The sequence below is a fragment of the Benincasa hispida genome, chromosome 7, assembly GCF_027475165.1.
Source record: "Benincasa hispida cultivar pf3 chromosome 7, pf3_genome.v1.1, whole genome shotgun sequence".
Taxonomy (NCBI): domain Eukaryota; kingdom Viridiplantae; phylum Streptophyta; class Magnoliopsida; order Cucurbitales; family Cucurbitaceae; genus Benincasa; species Benincasa hispida.
In genome coordinates, this window is record NC_143484.1 from 12,643,962 (window position 1) to 12,668,273 (window position 24,312).

At 36.1% G+C, this 24,312-nt stretch overlaps 1 protein-coding gene and 1 pseudogene across 1 annotated transcript; both read right to left on the minus strand.

Annotated features, from left to right (window-relative positions):
- Positions 1-11,471: 11,471 nt before the first annotated feature.
- Positions 11,472-12,134, minus strand: LOC150034930 (secreted RxLR effector protein 161 pseudogene; annotated as a pseudogene).
- Positions 12,135-23,348: 11,214 nt separating this feature from the next.
- LOC150034931 (uncharacterized) lies at positions 23,349-24,032 on the minus strand. Its single transcript, XM_090315181.1, has one exon. The coding sequence runs from the start codon at positions 24,030-24,032 to the stop codon at positions 23,349-23,351; it is 684 nt and encodes a 227-aa protein (XP_090171307.1).
- Positions 24,033-24,312: the final 280 nt, after the last annotated feature.

Genomic DNA, 24,312 nt, shown 5'->3' on the forward strand with positions numbered 1-24,312 from the left:
GGTATTTAACATAAATCTCATTTATATTAAATTCAATTATATGGATCCAATTCATATAATTAATATTTGAATAATATTCAAAATATTTATTTCCTCTCAACTAAACTTTATATTATAATGTATCAAATACATTAGATTAATTATATCATATACAATTAAATTAAATTAATTATATCACATATAATTAATTCCCTCATTTAATTTAAAAATTCAAATTAATCCAAAATTGATTCTCATTAAATCCCAGTTGAGTTATAGAGGGGACCTCATGGACCTATCGATTGAAGCTCCAAGAGTACTTGAATAATTAATTAAACTCCTTAATTTAATTATTCAACATCCATTAACTTTCAGGCACTCCCCCAAAGACCGACAACTACATTCTTTGCACTATAGATATATTTATGTGTCCATTAGTTATAACTAGTCAACAATGCGACGACCCTTCAAAATTGCTCATAACTACAACTAGGCTAAAATTACCATTTTGCCCATGTTGTTACATCTAACTTCTTAAGTACCACAATCCCTCCAATGAACAACAAGTCACAGTCCAACTATAACCAAATCCCTCTTGAGCCAGGAGAGGGTTGGCGTCACAATCAGCCCTTAAAAGAGTAATTTATCTCTTTACCCCGACGTTAATGAATCAGTAAATTATGTCTTGTGTAGTTGTGTTCCCAACTACCCAATCAGACGAATCCCCAAATTGTAGGCTTATTGAGTCGATGATCTGGTCATTCTCACCCATACAAATCAAAGGACCACCTTCATAGGCAGGAGTCGACAAAGCACTCAGGATTTAGGTAATGTTACTTATGGTCATCCCGGTGAAATGTAAGTCTCAATTATGAACGACGTTAAATAATGAGACTAGTCATTTCGTGGTCCGGTCTTATAGAAACCCCTTTGTATAAAATACTCTCACTCACATGTCTCCATTGACTGATTAGGATCAGATCGTTTGTAGTACTTTAAAACAATTGTAACATCTACAAAGCGGGGTGTGCTCGTAGTGTCACCAGGATAAGGTATCCAACTTTATCCATCTACTACAGACCGTTTAGGTTATTACTTAAACATGATCTACCTGTATGTTTCTACATACATATTTAAGCTACAGATGATAACCTTGGATATTAGTTTATTGGTTTGTGGGTTTAATGCTACTAAAGGTCAAATACAATATCTCATATTTTATTAATTAAATAAAATGTTTGTACAATATAATTACAAAATAAAGAACCTTACGAGATTTAGAGCATCAACCCCAACAGCCTATTCACAGGTTAATGGTACATCAATGCCTTTACTCGGCATGTTAAGCTAAATTTCTATTAAACCTATGTAACGATCAGCTTGATGAACAACCCTCCCACCACGTTGAGACACTCTCAACTTTTGAGAAGGATGTGACTGACCAAAATCACCATCTTCATCAACAACTCTTGTTGAAAGTCCGGTCTGATCAACAACTCATGTTGGTTTATCTATAGCTTCTTTGGAAATTTCACTCAACACTAGTTTACTGCAAGGTTGATGATCTCTCATGTTGTCTTACTCTAAGAATGTAGATTTTTTCGACACAAATACTTTGTTATCTTGAGGATCATAAAATAGACCACCTATCGTTTCGTTGGGGTATGCTACGAATAGGCACAATTTTGAACGACGTTTCAATTTCTTTGGGTTTTTTTTATCAATACATGTGTAGGACATCCCCAAATTATGAAGTGATGTAAACTACCTTTACGCACTGCTCACAACTCATATGATGTTTTAGAAACACTTTTTGAAGGAACTATGTTCAAAATGTATACAACGGCCTCTACTACATATCCCCAAAACGAATCAGGCAATTGAGCATGGCTCGTCATTAAACAAACCATGTCTAACTGAGTTTTATTTATCCTTTCCGATGCACCCTTTTGTTGAGGTGTACCAAGTGTTGAGAGTTGAGACTTGATTCCATGTTCTATCATATACTCCTAAAATCTCAAGTCCATATACTCAATACATCGATTTGATTGAAGTGTTTTAATTATTTTACCTAATATCTACTCAACCTCTACCTTATACCCTTGAACTTTTCAATGGCTTTGGATTTGTGATGCATTAGGTAAACATAACCATGCCTTGAATAGTCATCAATAAAAATGATAAAATATTCATATCATCCTCCTGCTTTGACATTCATGGGACCACAGAGATATAAATGTACGAGTTCTAAGAGTTCTTTGGTTCTATACATTTTCCTGTGAAAGAACTTTTGGTCGTCTTATGTAAACCCCGAACTCTAGGTTCCTAGATAAGCATGTTTAGCCAAATGAATGTTATATTATATCTTTTCTTTCTTATTTTTATTACAGGAAAAGCTTGATCTCGCTCTAAAGGATTTCGCTGATCTCGCTCTACGGGATCTCACTGATCTAGCCCATTACGATCTCACTCATGAGGAGGATCTCGCTTATGAGGAGGATCTCGCTCATAGGGATCTCGCTAGTAAGGTTGTCTGTGTTGATGGAAGTTCCTTTAATAAATAAATTATTTGAGGTATTTTACTAGGAATTCTAAGTAGTTTAATCAGGAATTATATCTTTTCAGGCCAAGAAGAGCTAGGGGAAGCGTATAAACCATTAAGAGCCTGACAAACATTGAGTGACTAAGTAAACTTAAGGTTTCCAATACTCATGCTTATATGATCAAGTAAAGAACAGTGAACTTAATGATGAATTTATACTTCCTCGAGCAACAAATGGTTGGAGAATAACTTAACACATGTTTCCCGGCTTGTATGTGTGTAACACAGGCCAAGGTATGTCGTGTAACGATTACAAAAGCTATGTTTCTGATTTTGATATATGCTTCCTAGGGGAAGGCTATGAGAGAATAAGTTCGTGTGTAAATACTAGGCAACGAAACTTAATTTGATGTTACAAAATACACATTTGATACCGAAGGACGTTTGAGAAGGTATCTAACCAATTTGGTACCGTAGGACATTTGAGAAGGTACCTGGCCAATTTGATAGCAAAGGACATTTGAGAAGGTATCTGGCCAATTTGATACCAAAGGACATATGAGAAGGTATCATAGTAGCTCGATACTAAAGGAAAAATTTGAGAAGGTCTCTGAGCAAAAGTACCTAAAATATGATGGTACTTAGTATGGCCAAATACATGTAGGCAGTTATGAATGAGAGATCGAAGTATGGGTCTCTTGGCCGGTAATAAATGTTTGGGAGCTAGAGCGTTTAGGCTCGTTCTCATCTAGGGAATAATAATGTTTAATGATGTCTGAGAATGGTTTAAAGCTACATCTAGAGACAATTGCTTGAGTTTACTCATTGGTATATTTACATGTTTATAGTGACGCTATGCTTCTTGCTTTACGATTCTATAGTCATTCACTGGGCTTTTAGCTCACAGTATTTATGTGTTTTCCTTTTTTAGGTAGCGGTCAGTTTCCTCAAGGTTGATCCTACTGCTGCTTGCCACTGAAAGACTCGGCTTATTAAAAGACTTAGTTTGATGATCTGTTTATGTACACATGTTTTGAGAGGGACTAGTGCTTCTGTAGGAATGTTTAGGTCACTCGTGAATATTTTTCTATAAATGTAATGTCTTGGCTGTATGGATGTATTTATGGAATCTTTGTAGAACTTTAAGTGAGGTTTGCTGTTTGCGTATATTACTAATGTTTCAAACAGGTTGGTATTTAGATTAGAAGGCTTGGGTGGTGAGTGCTGGTAGTAGGGCTAGTTATTACCACGATCATATCTTTTTCCAGAATATAAGGGTAATCTGGGAGGGGGTGTAACAAGTTGGTAACAGAAAGTGAGGGAAGCCGATATTCCTTAAACTGCATTTAGAACGAAATATGGACATTATGAGTTCTTAGTGCTGCCATTCGGATTAACAAATGCCCCTGCGGTATTCATGGATCTCATGAACAGGATATTTCATCCCTACTTGGACCAGTTCGTGATAGTATTCATGGATGATATATTGGTGTATTCTGGTAGTAGAGAGGATCGTATTACCCACTTGAGGATAGTATTGCAGATATTGCGAGATAGGCAGTTGTATGCTAAATTCAGTAAATGCGATTTTTGGTTAGATCAGGTAGTATTTCTTGGATATGTTGTTTCAGCCGAGAGCATTAGTGTAGATACCCAGAAGACGGAAGCAATAGTTAATTGGGAATGACCCACAACCATTTTAGAAATAGGCAATTTTCTAGGGTTGGCAGGTTATTATCGGAGGATTGTGGAGGGTTTCTCTAAGATAGCTCTTCCGTTGACGAACCTGACCAAGAAAGGCGTGAGTTTTGAATGGTCGTTGGAGTGTGAACATAGTTTCCAGGAGTTGAAACAGAAACTAGTATCAGCACCAGTGCTTACCTTGCCTATTCCAGGTAAGGAATTTGAGATTTATTACGACGCATCCCGACAAGGATTGGGATGTGTGTTGGTGCAGGATGGGAAGGTGATTGCACATGCCACTCGTCAACTTAAGAAACACGAGGGCATTTATCCCACACATTATCTGAAGTTGCAGTAGTTGTTTTAGCTCTGAAGTTGTGGAGACATTACCTATTTGGAGAGCGCTGCAGGATATTTACAGATCACAAAAGCTTAAAATATATCTTTGATCAAAAGGAGTTGAATCTAAGACAACGAAGATGGATTGAATTGATTAAAGATTTCGACTGTTCCACCGAGTACCACCCTGGTAAGGCTAATGTTGTTGCAGATGCACTAAGTAGGAAATCCTCGGGACCCAAGGCCAATATTTGTTTAATAAGAGGTATGTGCAGGAGTTCAAGAATTCTATAATTTCCTTATCAGTGGAATCGTCAGGAGGAATGATAGTTACTTTCCAGATAAGTCCTACCTTAGTAAAAAACCTTAAGCAGGATCAGTAGGAAGACCCTGATCTTAAGAAGATTGCTGATGATGTAAGTAAGGGCATCAGGGGTGACTTTTAACTAGGAGCAGACAATGTGCTAGTAAAGGAGGGGAGAATGTGTGTGCCTAACAAGCTACAGCTTAAACAAGCCATTCTAGAGGAAGCACATAGTTCCGCTTATGCTATGCATCTAGGTAGCACCAAGATGTATAGAGTTTTGAAGAAATCTTACTGGTGGCCTGGGATGAAAAGAGACATAGCAGAATATGTGGATCGATGTATAATCTGTCAACAAGTAAAACCTGAGAGACAAAGACCAGCAGGATTACTCAATCCACTTCTAGTGCCTGAGTGGAAGTGGGAGCATGTGACAATGAACTTTCTATTTGGATTGCCTAAGACACCCTCAGGATTTGATGGCATTTGGGTAATAGTCGATGGACTAATTAAGACGGCCAAGTTCATACCAGTAAAAGTTACTTTTACATTAGACCGTCTAGCTAAGATTTATGTGGATAGGATAATCAGTCAATATGGAGCCCCAGTGTCGATAGTGTCAGATCGGGACTCGAGGTTCACCTCAAAATTTTGGCCTAGTTTACAGATTCTATGGGCACTAAATTGCATTTCAGTACAGCGTTTCATCCGCAAACAGATGGACAGTCAGAAAGAACTATACAGACATTGGAAGATATGATAAGAGCTTGTGTACTACAATTCAAAGGAAGTTGGGATACACACTTATCGTTGATTGAATTTTCCTATAACAATAGCTACCATTCTAGTATCGGAATGGCTCCCTATGAAGCATTGTACGGCCGACCTTGTACGACCCTAGTATGCTGGAATGAAGTTGGAGAATAACAATTAATGGGTCCAGAATTAGTTCAACAAACAACAGAGAATGTGAAACTTATCAGGGATAATCTTAAGGCGGCCCGCGATAGACAGACGAGCTACGCTGATAAGTGAAGAAGAGAACAAGAATTTGAAGTCAGAGAACAGGTATTTCTTCAGCTGTCCCCATGGAAAGGAATTCTCAGGTAAATTTCGAGGACGAAATTTCTTATAAGCAGGGGATGATTGTAAACCTCGAACTATAGGTTCCTAGATAAGCATGTTTAGCCAACGGAATGTTATATTATATCTTTTCTTTCTTATTTTTATTAAAGTAGTAATTCATGGTTATTTATAGGAAATATGATGGAAGGAAGGAAAAACATATTAGGTAGGGGTAACGTGGCGGTTAATCCTTGAACTTGGGAGGCGGTGGGAAGTGTTTTTGGAAGAAGAAATTCAAAATCTTGGTTTCGGTAGTTAACATGAAAAATTTTAGTGAATTTGGTGCCATTCGAAAAGTGAGAGAATCTAGGTTGTGCGATTGTCTTACCAGAGGAAGATTTCAGGAGGAGAAGAACAAGGAGAGAAGAAAATAAAGAGAAGGCAGAATTTTGGATTTAAGCAGGGCCGAGGTGAAGGTTGAAAGTTTCAAGCCAAGCTATAAGGAATTCTTGGCTCAAATTTTAAGGAAAGGAAGTTAACTCAATTCTAAACAAGTTTGTAGAAGGAAGTTTCTTGAAAAGAGGTATGGATTTTTAGTTGTGAATTTTTGAAGTTATAACAGGGAATTGGTGCATAAGCAGATAGCTTCTTGTAAAGAACAAGCAAGCATGTTCATCGTGGAGAATTATAGCGAGATGTGGGCATGAGGATCTCGCTTATAAAGGAAATCTAGCTGATTTTGTAAGGAGGATCACGCTCTAGGGGGAAATCTTGCTAGGAATTAGGTTGAGTATCGCTGGTAAGGTGAGTATCGCTAAGGTGAAAATTTGTCAGGAAAAGCTTGATCTCACTCTAGAGGATCTTGCTGATCTCCCTCTAGGGGATCTCGCTGATCTTGTTCTACGGGATATCGCTGATCTCGCTCTAAGGGATCTTGCTGATCTCGCTCTAGGTGATCTCGCTGATGTCGTCCATGAGGATCTCGCTCATAGGGGGGGGGGGTCTCGCTCATAGGGATCTCGCTAGTAAGGCTGTCTGTGTTGATGGAAGTTCCTTTAATAAATAAATCATTTGAGGTATTTTACTAGGAATTCTAAGTAGTTTAATCAGGAATTATATCTTTTCAGGCCAAGAAGAGCTAGGGGAAGCGTATAAACGCCTGACGAACGGTGAGTGACTAAGTAAACTTAAGGTTTCCAATACTCATGCATATATGATCAAGTAAAGCACAGTGACATTAATGATGAATTTATACTTCCTCAAGCAACAAATGATTGGAGAATAACTTAACGCATGTTTCCTGGCTTGTATGTGTGTAACACAGGCCAAGGTATGTCGTGTAACCATTACAAAAGCTATGTTTCTGCTTTTGATATATGCTTCCAAGGGGAAGGCTACGAGAGAATGAGTTCGTGTGTAAATACTAGGCAACGGAACATAATTTGATGTTACAAAATATACATTTGATACCGAAGGACGTTTGAGAAGGTATCTAACCAATTTGGTACCGTAGGACATTTGAGAAGGTACCTGGCGAATTTGATACCAAAGGACATTTGAGAAGGTATCTGGCCAATTTGATACCAAAGGACATATGAGAAGGTATCATAGTAGCTCGATACTAAAGGAAAAATTTGAGACGGTATCTGAGCAGAAGTACCTAATATATGATGGTACTTAGTATGGCCACGTGCACGTAGGCAATTATGAATGAGAGACCGAAGTATGGGTCTCTTGGCCGATAATAAACGTTTGAGAGCTAAAGCGTTTAGGCTCGTTCTCAACTAGGGAATAATAATGTTTAATTATGTTTGAGAATGGTTTAAAGCTACATCTAGAGACAATTGCTTGAGTTTACCCATTGGTATATTTACATGTTTATAGTGACGCTATGCTTCTTGCTTTACGATTCTATAGTCACTCATTGGGCTTTTAGCTCATAGTATTTTTGTGTTTTTCCTTTTCAGGTAGCCGTCATTCCTCAAGGTTGATCCTGCTGCTGCTTGGCACCGAAAGACTCGGCTTATTAAAAGACTTAGTTTGATGATCTGTTTATGTACACATGTTTTGAGGGGATTAGGGCTTCTGTAGGAATGTTTGGGTCACCCGTGAATATTTTTCTATAAATGTAATGTCTTGGTTGTATGCATGTATTTATGGAATCTTTGTAGAACTTTAAAGGAGGTTTGCTGTTTGCGTATATTACTAATGTTTCAAATAGGTTGGTATTTAAATTAGAAGGCTTTGGTGGTGAGTGCTGGCAGTAGGGCTAGTTACTACCACGGTCATATCCTCTTCCAGAATATAAGGGTAATTTGGGAGGGGGTGTGATAGATTGTATCCTTGTTGTCTCTCCGAATGGCCCCACTTATTAGAGAATTCTTGCATGATAGATCGTAATGTAATATTAAGGGAAAAAATGATTTATATGCCTGCTTAAAAGTTTGCAGATAAAATGTTGCACTGAATAGATAATATCATGAAAAACAAAATTTTAACTTGTAATGATATTCCTTTACTATGATTAGTTAGGACACTCGCGAAAAAAGAGTGGGTATAGTTTCTTACAGAGATGCGTGAAAGGTAATACCCCACGTTTAGTGATCCATAGAATTGAATTTCAAGTACCCTAGTTCACATGATGCAATCTTGGTTGTATCGATGCTTAATAATTAGTGCTTGAGTCAATGTAGGAGGAAAACAAAGTGAGAGCCATTTAAAATTGTTCCTAGATATTGGGACTTAATTAAAAGGGATTTGAACTTACTCATGTATGAGTAGGTCTACAACTAATTTTAAATTTTCCTATCTTGATTGATTATGATTTGATTTAATTGTTGATTGCAAGTTATACTCTAGGAAACTGTTGAGACTTGAGTTACAAACCATACAATTTGTGACCATATTCTTGTGTGATTGTGTACTTTTATTCTACCTTGCTTGAGAAAGATCGGGAATTAAGTTGTGGTGTTTGATAGCACAGAAAATTTGTTATCTTGCTCCACTTATTTGGAACTATTCTTATATTTTAAGTGTTCATTTAGTAATTTTATAGATTTCAAGCATTTAGGAGGTAGAGTCAGACATTAATGATTAAAAAGAAATTAAAATGGACCAAAATGAAGCTTAATTGCATCAACCATAAAAGAGAATGAAAAATTTACAAGTTTTTGCGTTGCTTGCACGTTGTCGTGGACCCTATGGCGCCATGCTTGGAACTTAAAAGATAGAAGGCCCAATTTGCATGAAAAGTACATAGCGTCGTGGCACAGAGGTGCTCTGATGTATCATCTACGCCAATGTCTGTCAGTGCCATGATGCTATCTTGATTATTATAAAGTCTATTCTGCCGCCTAGGGTTAGACCTCTCCGATGCTAGTTGATTGCAACACGATTTCTCTCTATTTTCTTCTACTTTTTGGTATGTTCATGTGACACAACTATTCCTCAATGTCCATCATGACAATTATGGGCTAAGGTATCTCTATCTAGCTTGGGTTTTAGGAATTTTTCTCTAGTTTCTCGTACTTATGAGTTTTTGAACCGAATGTTATTGTGTTTGTTGGATTCAATTATGTTTTAATAGATTATGATTATATTATCAGTCGCCTGTGGATTCTATGGTTGATCCTTTTGATTAACATTTGATACGTGACACATAATCTTCTATTGATTACTAAGAATAGATAGGTTCGGTAGCTTTTGAATCGAATACGATAAGTATTGTTCTAACCAACCTATAATTGAATCGAACGAATATTTAATTAAGCACTTGAAATTGAATATTCACCCTAGTGTTTTCCAAGATCTTAATGAGATGAGGATGAACTTGTATTCACATGCTTTTCAACAATACAATTTGGACTAATTAGTTGTTTAAGACGATTAATTGGTTTCTTCAATTAGTTCGGTAGGTGTAAGCAAATACTTAATTCTAGTAATTAGAATTCAATGATCAAGAATATTTAACAGGGAAAATTCCGTTACAATCCAAGCTAGGGTTTCTTCATATATTTTTCTCAAACCTTTATTTTGTTGCACTTATTTTATGCAATTTAAAATTTCTAGCAATCAATCATTCTCAAAACCCCCTTACCCTTCAGTTACCTAGAATTGTAAATCATTTAATTTGGAAATTATTCGTTCTCTGCGTTCGACCCATATTACTACTACTAAAATCATTTAATTTCGCATTTTGTTTCCAGTTTATGCTATTAAGCTTCATTTTGGCCTCGTTTTAGCTTCATTTCGTCACTAGCGCATGACTCTATCTTCTAAATGCTCGAAACCTATAAAATTACCAAATAAACACGTAAAATATAAGAACAATTTTAAATTAAGCGGAGCAAGTAAAGTATATTTTCGATGCCATCACGACACGACAATGCTGCCTTGATTTGAGCTTCTTATCTTTAGTGTCGTGTAGCATCGCAATGCAGGCCTCCCTGGGGGCATTTTTTACGTTTCTTCACTCTTTGAAACTCGGTTACTCTATCTAGCTTCTAATTGCTTCAAATTAACACTAATTGATCTGTAATGCTTTAGAATGATTCATCTAAGCACATTAAACATCATAGACGGGCAAGATTAGAGGCACTAAGATAGCTCATTTAGGGAGCTATCATGCTTCTATAAAATTGGTAAACAATTTTCTTAAGCACCCATGTAGCAAAAAGAACACTATGCTAGTTTGTTCTTTTTCATTTCGTTTCTTTTCTGACAAAGAAAAAGCCTATCAAAATTACCTACAGTGATGATGAAACGTATCCAACAACGAGCAACATGTCTAGTAAGGTTCCTAAGCTTACTCACTTTCCCTAGTGTGCTCAAGCATGGGAAAACTATGGATGTTATGGAAAAATATCACGTAGAATTTTTCTAGTTATGAGCAAAATATATTGAACTCATATGCAGAGATGTTCATTACATCATACTGTTAATAAATTTCAAGACCAAATCTTTTTCATCTCTGTGCATGTGTTTGCATGCCTTTTTCATTTTAGTTTTTATTAGCTTAGCATGAGTGAAACCAACAAACATCATCTGGTTTTCCTCCTATGTACAATGTAAAGGCTCCTATAGGCAAAAGACTAAAAACATAAATGAAAACACTATAAGATCGAATCAGTTAACAAAACAAAAAACAAACAGAATAAACTTAGGTTACTTGTGAAGAAGCACCAGGAAAAAAACCTTTAAGCAGGATGTTAGAAAAAAATGTGGAGGACAAATATGAAAAATGAGAGTTATATTTTCCATTCAACTAAGCATGCCTTTATATAGGCTTACAAACATAACCATAGGAATGTCAATGGTTTAAAGATATAAATGTCATCAAATGCTCATAACTCACATAACTCCTCTCAGAAATCACTATTGGTTTAAAAAAACTAAAAGTCACAAAACCCAAAAGTCACAATAAATGCCACAAATAAAGTTTAATAATGACAAACTTTTCAACACCTCCTCTTAAACTTGATTTATTACGCCAAGTAAACTCCTAATTTTGATGAAAGTCTCCAACTTGATGGGCTTTGTGAAAATGTCCGCCGCTTGGTCTTATGACTTGATATATTTGAGTTCCACTTCTTTCCTCATAATGCAATCCCGAATGTAGTGAAATCGGGTATCAATATGCTTTCTCCTCCCATGAAATACCGGATTTTTTGTTAAGACAATGGCCGATTTGTTGTCAACAAAAATCTCCATTGAACCTTTCATTTGAAACTTCAACTCATTCACTAAGTTTCTTAGCCAAATTGCATGACATACATATGAAGTTGCTGCGACGTACTCTGCCTCGCATGTTGATAATGTGAATAAGGGTTGGTTTTTTGACATCCATGTGAACACCGTTTCACCAATAAAAAACACAAACCCCGTAGTGCTCTTTCGATCATCCAAATCACTACTCCAATCACTATCACAATAACCAACAATATCAAAATTGTCAGAAGAGACATAGGAAAGAGCATACCCATTCGTCCCTTTGATGTAGCGAAGTATCCTTTTTGCAATTTTGTAATGTGTTGTTGTCGGTTCCTCCATAAATCGACTAATAATTTCAATCGAATAAAGAATATCTAGACTTGTACATGTCAAGTATCTCAAACTTCCAACCATGCTTTTGAAATATGTAGAATTTACCTTCTCTCCTTCATCTTGCTTTGTGATTTTGACTCCACATTCCGTCGATGTTCCAACTGGATTAGCATCATTCATATTGAATTTCTTGAGCACTTCTTTAGCATAGCCCTCTTTGGATATAAAAATCCCATCTTCACCTTATTTGACCTCGATCCCAAGATAGAAACTCATGAGACCAATGTCCGTCATTTCAAACTACTTCGCCATCTCTCTTTTGAACTCATCAAACATGCTAGGATTGTTTCTGGTAAATACGAAATCATCAACATATAAACAAATGATTAGTATGCTTTCACCTTGAATTTTGATGTAAAGGGCATGCTCATAAGGACATTTCATATACTTCTTCTCTTGAAAGTACTTGCCAATCTTTGAATTCCATGCTCTTGGTGCTTACTTTAAACCATAAAGTGTCTTCTTCAATCGAAACACTTTATCTTGTTCACCCTTGACTTCATAACCCAATGGTTATTCAACATAGACCTATTCCTCAAGAATTCCATTCAAGAATGTCGATTTGACATCGATTTGATGATCTTCCAATGATTATGGGCTGCTATAGCAATAATCAAACAAATAGTTTCAAGGCGAACAACAGGGGAAAATACGTCATCATAATCGATGCCATGTCGTTGGCTATACCCTTTCACCACTAGTCTCGCCTTGTGCCTTCCAACATCGCCATTGACTTTTCTCTTTGTCTTGTATATCCACTTCACTACGATGTGTTTGTGCCCTTTTGGAAGCTTGGTCAACTCCCATGTGTCATTTTTCTCTATCGCTCGAATTTCTTTATCCATCGCATTCTTCCATTTCTTGCTTGAAATGGTTTCTTGGAAACTAATAGGCTCACAATCACCAAAAAGACAATAGAGAATTATGTCATTTTGATTTTCATTTACCTCATTAAGTTCCCATAAACTTCGAGTTCCTCTTGAGCCAATTTCGTTCTCCGAATCACTGAATGTACCTTCAGATGATGATCGATCGGTCAAATGAGGTGGCACTAGAATGGGCAAACCTTCACCCATTTCATCCCTGGTCGACTCATTTTCATCGTCTTCTTCAAAATATGGAAGGAAATCATACTCCTCCTTTTGTATATTCCAATCCAAAGAGGCTTCCTCATCAAAAATAACATCACGACTAATAATTACCTTCCCATTTAAAGGAATGTAAAGACGATAACCCTTTGAACTTGCATCATAGCCAATGAAGATGAGCTTCTCGCTTCGATCATCGAGCTTGGTCCTTTTTTCTTCCGTCACATGAGATTATGCAACACTCCCAAACACGTTGAAGTGACCAATCCCGGGCTTTCTTCTATTCCATGCTTTTTGAGGCGTCTTGTCAAGAACACTTTTGGTTGTTGCTCGATTTGTCAAATAAACCGCACAAGCTACAGCCTCCGCCCAAAATTCCCTCGGCATCTTCTTTGTCTTTAGCATGTTTCTTGCCATGTTCAAGATTGTCCGATTCTTCCTATCCAACACACCATTTTGTTGCGGTGTCCTTGGGACTATTAACGGACGTCGGATGCCTTTTTCATCACGAAATTGTTTGAACTCATTTGATGTGAGTTCACCACCTCGATCGGTTCTCATGGCCTTGATTGTAAGGTTGCTTTCATTCTCAATACGTGCCTTAAATCTCTTGAAGATTTCAAATACTTCTGATTTTTCCTTCAAAAAGTACATCCATGTTTTTCTAGAAAAATCATCAATAAAGAGAAGGAAATATTTACTTTTACCATGAGACTCTGGTTTGATCATTCTACACACATCGGCATGGATGAGTTCTAGAGGCTTCTTTGCTCCTGTCATAGACTCCTTCGGAAAACTACTTCGATGATGTTTGCCAAGCAAACACCCTCACACACTTGGTTTGGCTTGTGAATGTGTGGTAAACCTCGCACCATCTTCTTCTTCGACAAATCTTCTAGACTTCCAATATATTATTTTTACATTGGGAATGTAATAAGCATTTGTGATATATTGATTTTCTCCATTTTTTAACCGAATGAGAATTTTACCGATTCCTTTGATGGCGGCCAAAGAATTGTCTCCAAAGGCAATATTACCTTTCTCCATCTCGTTCAACTCCACAAACATCTCGCTTTTTCCACACATGTGATTCAAGGCTCCTGTGTCAAGATACCACATACTATCTTGACTTTCTTTGTCACACCCTCTCCCATACTACTTGCTAGCTTAGTCAGGGAGATGGTGTGAAGCCAATAGACATCGTCCTCCTCTAACGATACCTATTGACCCTGCTGAATCGTTGAACCTGATAAACATACTAATCTTAGATATAAAATACTTTACATGTAACACAACACAGCGGAATCCCTGAAAACCTTCAGACACACATGAAGTGCAGTCTTGACATAACCCGGTTTGGAAAATAACTTGATAGAGATATCACAACCAAAAACATATCCAATTGGGGTTTACACAGCCACGACATCTAGTGCTTACACAACCATAAACTATCTAGTTCTTACAAAGACATTTACAATATAAACAGACACAATGTACAACTCTACCCACGTATGAAGCTTGATCTGGAAGCTTTTAGGAGAAAACAGACTTTGACAGTTATCAGGCATCGGGAGCTCGATCTCTACCTGAAAAGTGGGAAAACATTTTGAAAGAATGAGCTACGAAGCCCAGTGAGTGTCTAAATTTAAAACTGTAAATCCGCAAATCAGAACACGTGATAAACCTTTAAACGTATAAATCTGTTCAATCAAAGCGTTAAACATAAACGTGTAACGCTACATGCTTTCTCAAATGTTCCGCAAGTATGTCATTAAAATCTAGCAAGGTATATCAAGTATATAAAACATTTTAACTAACATGAAAAATCAACGTTGTGTAGGGCACGCCCAGTACAACCAACGTTTACTAGCTCAATTATGTAGTGGGGCCCGCCCAGCACTCCCGATAGCATCGTTGTCATGGAGTACACTCAACGTCAACAACGGAATATAACCTGTGTGCACACGATACCATATAGCCTCGGGCTCAATATCTCAGTCATGTAGTCAATAAAAGTCTCAGAAAACCACATGTAAACATTAAAACATGCTTGCTTATCTTTATCTTTTGTCAAACTCAAGCTTACTCCGCTTGCTGGTGAAAAACTGAAAATCTTTAAACAGTACTCGCTAATACATATTTTACCTTAAATGGTATCGTTTCAACTACTTTTCAGGAAGTCAATAATCACGTGCTCGTATATAAACCTCATTAGAAAATCTAAGTTTAAAACTTATGCTTGAAGCCATTCATAGAAATCATGTATCATTCATAAGTTCATATTCAAGCATGTAAACCATTTAAGCATAAATTACAGTTTAGAAATCATTTTTGAAATTTGTTTTGTCACTCACAGTCTTGGCTAGTTCCCTAGTCTGTAGACTCGGCCTATTTCCTCTTGGCCTGTCAAACAACCGAAACCGAGCATCAGAACTATAAATCGTCTTGTCTTTCCATGCTCATGAATTCTAAATTCTAGAAATAAAATCACACTTCACATTTTCTTTCCAGATTTTCTAGATTCAATATTCTAATTTCCAACACTCATAACTTCCTCAATACCTGACCAAAATTAATGTACTATATATCAAACTATTCATTTTGGAACCCTCTACAACTTACCTGAAAGAATAAAAATGAGATTCCCAACGGATTTGTCTAGAAATCCCTCGAATATAGAGAATACAGATTCGTACTTTTCTGCTACCCTCTACTTTTCTCTTGAAATTAAACCTACTTCTAGTCATTTTTGGCTTATGAATTCTTCATAAAAGTTATAGAAAATTGAATAATATTTTCAACCATACTCAATTGAGCTTCTAATCCAACTTTTACACCCCAAAATGTTCGAAAAACATGAGAAAAGCAGAGATCCTTCTGATTTGCACGAAAATTCTATGCTCTGTTTTCCTTTTCAAAAACCATTAACTTAACATCATATTTAGCTCAAGCTTCCTTCATGAAATTTGTTAGAAAATAGATTTTACTTTCAAGAAAGTTAGGTCTCACCTCTAGTTCTTCTTGTGTAGCTCAAACCAACTTAAAAACCAGAGATAGATAGGTTGAACCCAAATTCTTCCATGGTTGCACTTGCATGAGCTTTTCCTCCCTTCTTCAACCTCCAACCTGCAGCAACTTCTTCTCACTCTTCTTTCACTCTCTCTCTCGAAATTCTCTGAAAATATAATGGGAACTGATGGAGAAATGGGCTGAAATGAGTGGGTTCTCACTTTAAACCCTAACCACCGAATGGGTTTACAATTTCTTTCATTTTCTTTTTTTTTCCTTTTCCTTTTATTTTATTTTATTTTATTTTTCTTTATTCCATTTCTTTTTATTTTCTTTATTTATAAATTCCAAAATTATTAAAGACAACTTCAATCAAAAGCTTTGCCATGTTCTTCAACAATGGAACAACAATAACTTAAATCCAACATCCTACAATGTGTGACAAGAACAAATAATCCAAGAAAAGTCTTGGGTTTACACTCTTCTTCTCCCTTTGAAACCATAAATAAGGTTCCATTCTCCTCTTCATAATTGGATTGCCCTTGATGGGCTTTTGATGTATTAGCGGTTGATCGGTTCTGATGCTTTCGATCAATCGACTATGTTTGAGATGAGTAACACTCATTCGCATAATGTCCATATTTGTTACAATTATAATATTTTACCTGAGATTTATCTGTCCCGGACCTTCTACCACATCTTCCATGACCTTGACCTCCTCTTCCTCTTGAGGATTCAGATGAGTTTTGAGAAATATCGGTGTTGGCTTTACCTCTTCCACCATGGCCTCGACCACCACAACCTCTTCCACGTCCACGACTATTCTCCTCCTTCATTTTGAGTTGGAGAAGTTGTTCAATGGTCTCTGTTTCCTCCATCCTCCTTTTCTTTTTCTCCTCATAGGCTTGTAACGAGCCTATAAATTGTTCAACTGTCATGTTCTCGAGATCCTGTATCTCCTTGATCTCCATGGCGATAATCTCGAACTTTGTATTTAGGCTTCATAGAACCTTCTCCATGACACGAACATCGGTGATTTCTTCACCATTCCGTCTCAATTAGTTGACGACAACCATTACTTTTGTGTGATATTCTGCTATCACCTCTGTCTCCTTCATTTGTAAATATTTAAACTCACCACGTAAGGTTTGCAACCGTAACTTTTTCACACGATCAGCTACTCTATGAGTCTATTGGAGCTTGTCCCATACCACCTTTGACGTCTCCGCATTGGCGATGGTCTCAAACGTATCTTCGTCCACCAATTGATACAAGATATAAAGGGCCTTCTTGTCCTTCTTTCTTGTCTCCTTTAACGCATCTCTTTGCGCTTGATCGGCTCCAACTTCTACTTCTTGGAAACATTTCTCCACGATCTCCCACACGTCTTGTGCTCCGCTAGCTAGGAGTGTTCAAAAATTAATTTGAACTGACTAACCAGACAAAAACGATTGGTTTCGTCTGACTTGCATCAAAATAAATGGCTTCTCGATTAATTAAGTAAAGAAAACCAAAAAATTTTGTTCGATTCTCAATTCACTATAACAAAAATCTCAAATAAACTTAACCAAACCGAAGTACTAATATATGTATATGTTTATTTAATTAAGTTATATAAGCTCAACCCATAGTTATTTTTAATTCAAGGAGGGATAATTCCATCAACCCACGTCTCATCACTACTCTTCTTAGCCTTCTTTTCTACTCATTCACGTGAAGTGGTTGTTAAAAAAAAAAAAAAAAAAAATCACTTTGATCGTGTATGGTAGACTGTTTGAAAACAAAGAATATATAGTTGTATTTTATGTTTTCAGATATGTGTTTGGTAGCATAATTAAAATTTTAATTCCAATTTAAACAATTTTTCAAAATGTGTTTGATTATATTCATAAATCACAAGACTTATTATAATTATTCACTAAATATGTTAAATATAAACTATTACTAATTAATTTATGAAATAGTTTTATGTTAAAAAATCTAGTATAACTATTATTTTGTGATATCATATAATAAATAATATATTCTATATTTTAATTTAACAAAATTATTGTGAGTTTATAACATGAAATACTATATTTGTTAATGTTTTATCTTTTTTTAGTATAATTTATATATTTAAGATATGAAATTAAAAAATTTGGATATGTTGAAAATACAAAGAATTGTTGTCAGGATTTATACTCTTCGGATCATAAATTTTGCTATACTTGCAATTGTTTAGAAATGTTGTAATTATTAGCAAATATCCAAATATATAAGAGTTTGGTTGGATTGGGTTGTACAAACCATTCGATGCATTTAGGTAGACAAAACAACCAATGTTTGTCCAAAAAATGTCAACCCCAACGCAACACGACTCCCGTACACCCTAATAATTTTTTAAAAAAGAAAAACTTGTCATAAAGTTTTTTCCAAAATAGAAAAAGAAAGAACGCAAATTGGAAGTTTAAGTTTATTAGATAAGTAAATGATAAAGTAACTTGCATTTCACTGCAGTGGAAGCGTGGTGGCCCATAACCCATAGCTCCTAGGATTGAAACTTGGATTTGATAAAAGAGAAATCTCCTAATGCATTTTTTTTTTTTACACGGTCTTTACAATTTTGTCGATTGAAGCATGGCTATTTGAATTTTGTTTGATTAGTTATAAGGAAATAGAGTATCGAAGCAATTGACTTGGACAGTGTTTATTAAAACAATGACAGACTGTGGTTTATTAAAACAATGACAGACTGTTGTTTATTAAAACATCTCATAAAGCATGGACAAGATTATCATATTGGTTTTAAATTGAAGCCAAACCAATTATTCTCCGGCAGTAATCTTTGAATGATATGAAAGCTTAAGAGAATGGCATACTTCAGCTTAAGTTTATGGATAAATTGGAGCATTTTGAGGATTAATAAACATAAATGAATAGTTGTGATTATTAAGAGAAACAATGGAGCCTTGCAACGTTGGAAAGGAGCGTCGAAACACCCCAACCTTTGTTGCAGCAGTCAAAAACTCGAGACGACAACTTCGCATACTACGAAGTTTAATGAAAAGCAAAATCTTGCCACTACAAAAATTTTGGCTCATTTGATCTTATATGATCTCCTAATTTGAACGAGGAAGATAACCCAAGTCTAAAAAGGATTTTTAAGATCCTGTTTAGTAATCATATTGATTTTTTTTAAAAAAAATTAATCCTATAAACACTCACATCACCTCTAAATTTCATATTTTGTTGTCTAATTTTTATCAATATTTTCAAAGACCCATCATTTTTTTAAAAAAATAAAAAAAGAAGTTTTTAAAAACTTGTTTTGTTTTGGAATCTAGCTAAAAATTTACCTTCTACTTAATAAATATACAAATAATTGTAAGAAATTGAAATAAATAGGAATGAATGGGTACAAAACGGGGCTTAAGACATTTTAAGAGTCCTAAGTATATTGGGATTGGGGATATATCCTTCCCTATTAAAAGAATCATGCATTTCATTTCAAGGAAAGACTAATTGGAGAGAAAAATCTCTTATAACTTTCTACCTATTAAAAGAATCTAGAGGGACACATATTGAGACCAGCTGAAGAAGACAATAGGAATGAATGTGGCACGTGTTAGGAAGTGTCCTTTTCCTTTCTTTGTAGTTTTTTTATAGGATATTTTGCGAGGGTTCTAATTCGTCATAGTGATTTTGTGTTGTGGAACTCTAATGTTTTGAACATAGATTTTTGTTTCGATTTGTTAAGTGATTTAATTCAAGACTCTTCCTATTGAAATTATAAAATTATTTTTTTAGTCTCTGAATTTTTAGAAATTGGTGCATATGGTCCTTAAAAGTTCAATTTAACCAATTTAGTCCCAGAATTTTGAAAAATATGTTTCGACCAAAAAAAAAAACAGAGAGGAGAATGAAGCATAGCCATAAGAGAATTTGTGAAAACTTGCTTGATTAATTGAGAATTAAACCAAGAAGATTTCAACTCAAAATCCATCAAGTTTTTTAAATTTCTTCACCATATGGATAAGACAAGATTACAAAAAAGTGAGAAAATATGACCAAAATTCTTCAACCCACACCGATTTGAACTCGATCATCCTCTCTCTTTAGGCAATGTAGTGAGAGAAAATAAGGAAAATGAAGAAGGGAGAATCTTTCTACAAATTATATATAGCCCACTCCACTAAATTCTAGGGTCAAAATCGTAAATAAGATAAATATATATACAACTTAGGTTTCAGGGGCGTTGACCCCGAACCCCCACCTGGGTGTCACATTTGGATCCCAACTCGCTGACTAGACAACAATTCCCTTGGTCATTTTGAATGCTAGTTAGATAACAAATTCAAGGCATTTCACATAATGTATTATGTTTCATTTCAGTTTTGGGTCAACAGAGTGGGACTTAGATTATATAGGATCAATATAGCGACATTAGAGTGAGGGTGAATGAGGTTGCTTTATAAAAGTTTAATTAAATTTAAACTAAACTAGTTCAATCTAAATTAAACAAATAAATAATCAATATTCATCACACCGGATCAAAGAAATTACTAAGTAGACAATTTTCTGAAAATAATCAAGAAAACAAATTAAGGAGAAGGGAAAAATAGAGGACATTGGTAATTTTCATAATGGCTCGATGTAACAACCCAGATTTGTACGCATGCACTACAGGAAATTAAATGTTGAAATTTATTGGATGATAAATATAAATACCCTAACCTTAATTTATGAAGCAGAGAAACAATTAAAATAATAATAATAATAATAATAATAATAAAAATAATAATAATAATAATAAATAAATAAAAATAAAAATAAAAGAAAATTGGAAAGAATGAAGGTGGAAAGAGCGAGACTCTAATTTAATGATAAATAAATAAGAGAAAATTGGAGAAAGCGAGAGTGGAGAGAACGAGATTCCTGGAGAGAGCGAGATTGAAGGAAAATTAGAGAGAGCGAGAATTGTAGCAAGAAAGCTGGAGAGAGCAAGATTGAAGAGAAAATTAGAGAAAGCGAGATTTGCAGCGAGAAAGTGGGAGAGAGCGAGAGCCACACTAGCGAGAAAACTGGAGAGAGCGAGATTCTTAGAAGAGAGATGCGCGATCGAAGAGAGAATTGGAGAGCGAGAAACCCCAGCGAGCGATGCTAGCGAGATTGAGGCTGGCGAGAGTAGAGAGAGCAAGATCCCTGGAAAGAGCGAGATTGAAGGAAAATCGGAGAGAGCGAGAATTCTAGCGAGAAAGCTGGAGAGAGCGAGACGGAAGAGAAAATTTGAGAGCGAGAGTGGAGAGAGCGGGATTCCCAGCAAGAAAGCTGGAGAGAGCGAGATTCCTAATGAGAAAGCTGGAGAGATTGAGATTCTAAGAACAGGGAGAGCGAAATTTGGACGGAGCGAGATTTGAACAAAGCAAGAGTGGACAAAGCGAATTCCTAGCGAGAAAACTGGAGAGAGCTAGATTCTGAGAGCAGAGTGAGCGAGATTTGGACAGAAGCACGAATTATGCATTGAATTTGGCCACGATCTTATAGATTATACATAGAAAAACCTAAAATTGAATACAAACAAAGAATGATGACGTAAGGGCAAACGTTAGCCAAGATTAAGTGTGTTTTTGAGAGGAATCTTTAAATCCTAAGTAATTTTAAAGAAGCCACTTGTACGATGATTTTTCACACTGAGAAGAGCTGAAAACTACTATAAATAGGACCTTTTGCCTGAAGATTTAACCCATTCTCAAACAAATCTCAGTAGCAAAGAATCATGTGAAAGAGTAAGTGTGAGTGAGGAAGTTCTATGAGGTTAAAAGAGAAAAGCTCGAGTAAGGTGCTGCCAAAATTTATGCCCAAATTTTCTTCTAGTTTAAAAAGGGAAATCTCTACTGATCAAATCATAAAGAATAATAAGGAATAACTACATCACAGTAAGTAGTTTATTTCACCCCCTCTTTAAATGTTCTTGGTAGTGTACCTTTATTATGTTGCATGATTATGTTAATTGTTAAATTGCATTACATGTTTAGAACATGTTTCTCTACAAGGGACCCCATGCATTATGTTTGTTCACGATTACGTTAAAATCAAGTTTTAATTAGGTGTAAGTTATGCTTCCAGTCTAATTTTACGTTTATGTTAATGGTTGATGTTGGATGCGACTCTAGCCCTACTGACTACATAACTGCTAATCATCAGATGGGTTAGTTTTCGCTTAAGTCTTCATCTTCCTATCAGGGCGGAGAAATTTATGCTTCCAAGGTTGGCAGGGCATGTATGGTTGCACCCCTCCAGGCCAAATCTTACGTTATGTTTACGCTAGGGACTAGCAGGGTATGTATGGTTGCACCCCTCTAGTCCAATATTACGTTTATACTAATAATTCCAACTGAATAAAGAATATCTGATCTTGTACATGTCAAGTATCTCAAACTTCCAACCAAGCTTTTGAAATATGTAGAATTTACCTTCTCTCCTCCATCTTGCTTTCTGTTTTTGACTCCATATTCCATCGGTGTTCTAACTAGATTAGCATCATTCATATTGAACTTCTTGAGCACTTCTTTAGCATAGCCCTCTTGGGATATAAAAATCTCATCTTCACTTTGTTTGACCTTGATCCCAAGATAGTAACTCATGAGACCAATGTCCGTCATTTCAAGCTCCTTTTCCATCTCTCTTTTGAACTCATCAAACATGCTAGGATTGTTTCCAGTAAATACTAAATCATCAACAAATAAACAAATGATTAGTATACTTTCACCTTGCATTTTGATGTAGAGGGCATGCTCATAAGGACACTTCATATACTTCTTCTCTTGAAAGTACTTGTCAATCTTCGAATTCCATGCTCTTGGTGCTTGTTTTAAACCATAAAGTGCCTTCTTCAATCGAAGCACTTTATCTTCTTCACCCTTGACTTCACAACCCAATGGATATTCCAGGTAGACCTCTTCCTCAAGAATTCTATTCAAGAATGCCGATTTGACATCCATTTGATGTATCTTCTAATGATTGTGGGCTACCAAATCAATAATCAAACAAATAGTTTCAAGGCAAACAACAGGGGCAAATACCTCATCGTAATCGATGCCATGTTGTTGGCTATACCCTTTCATCACTAGTCTCGTCTTGTCCTCTCAACATCGCCATTGACTTTTCTCTTTGTCTTGTATACCCACTTCACTTCGATCGGTTTGTGCCCTTTTGGAAGCTTGGTCAACTCCCATGTGTCATTTTTCTCTATCACTCAAATTTCTTCATCCATTGCATTCTTCCATTTCTTGTTTGCAATGGCTTCTTGGAAACTAATAGGCTCAAAATCACCAAAAAGACAATAGAGAATTATGTCATTTTGATTTTCATTTACCTCATTAAGTTCCCGTAGACTTCGAGTTCCTCTTGGGCTAATTTTGTTCTCCGAATCGCTGGATGAATCTTCAGATGATGATTGATATGTCGAATGAGGTGGCACTGGAATGGGCAAACCTTCGCCCATTTCATCCCTGGTCGGCTCATTTTCATCATCTTCTTCAAAATATGGAAGGAAATCATACTTCTCCTCTTGTATATTCCAATCCCAAGAGGCTTCCTCATAAAAAAAAAAAAAAACATCACGACTAATCATTACCTTCCCATTCAAAGGATTGTAAAGACGATAACTCTTTGAACTTGCATCATAGCCGATGAAGATGAGTTTCTCGCTTCGATCTTTGAGTTTGGCCCTATTTTCTTTCGACACATGAGCATATGTAATACTCCCAAACTCCTTGAAGTGACCAATCTCGGGCTTTCTTCCATTCCATGCTTCTTGAGGTGTCTTGTCAAGCACACTTTTGGTTGGTGCTCGATTTGTCAAATAAACCGCATAAGCTATAACCTCCGCCCAAAATTCCCTCAGCATCTTCTTTGTCTTTAGCATGCTTCTTGCCATGTTCAAGATTGTCCGATTCTTCCTCTCCACCACGCCATTTTGTTGCGGTGTCCTTGGGACTGTTAACGGACGTCAGATGCCTTTTCCATCACAAAATTGTTTGAACTCATTTGATGTGAATTCACCACCTCGATCGATTCTCATGGCCTTGATTGTAAGGTTGCTTTCATTCTCCACACATGCCTTAAATCTCTTGAATATTTAAAATACTTCTGATTTTTCCTTCAAAAAGTACACCCATGTGTTTCTAGAAAAATCATCAATAAAGAAAAGGAAATAT

Coding starts and splice junctions, on each gene's coding strand:
- LOC150034931 (XM_090315181.1), bottom strand. CDS start 24,032: ATGGCAAGAAGCATGCTAAAGACAAAGAAGATGCTGAGGGAATTTTGG.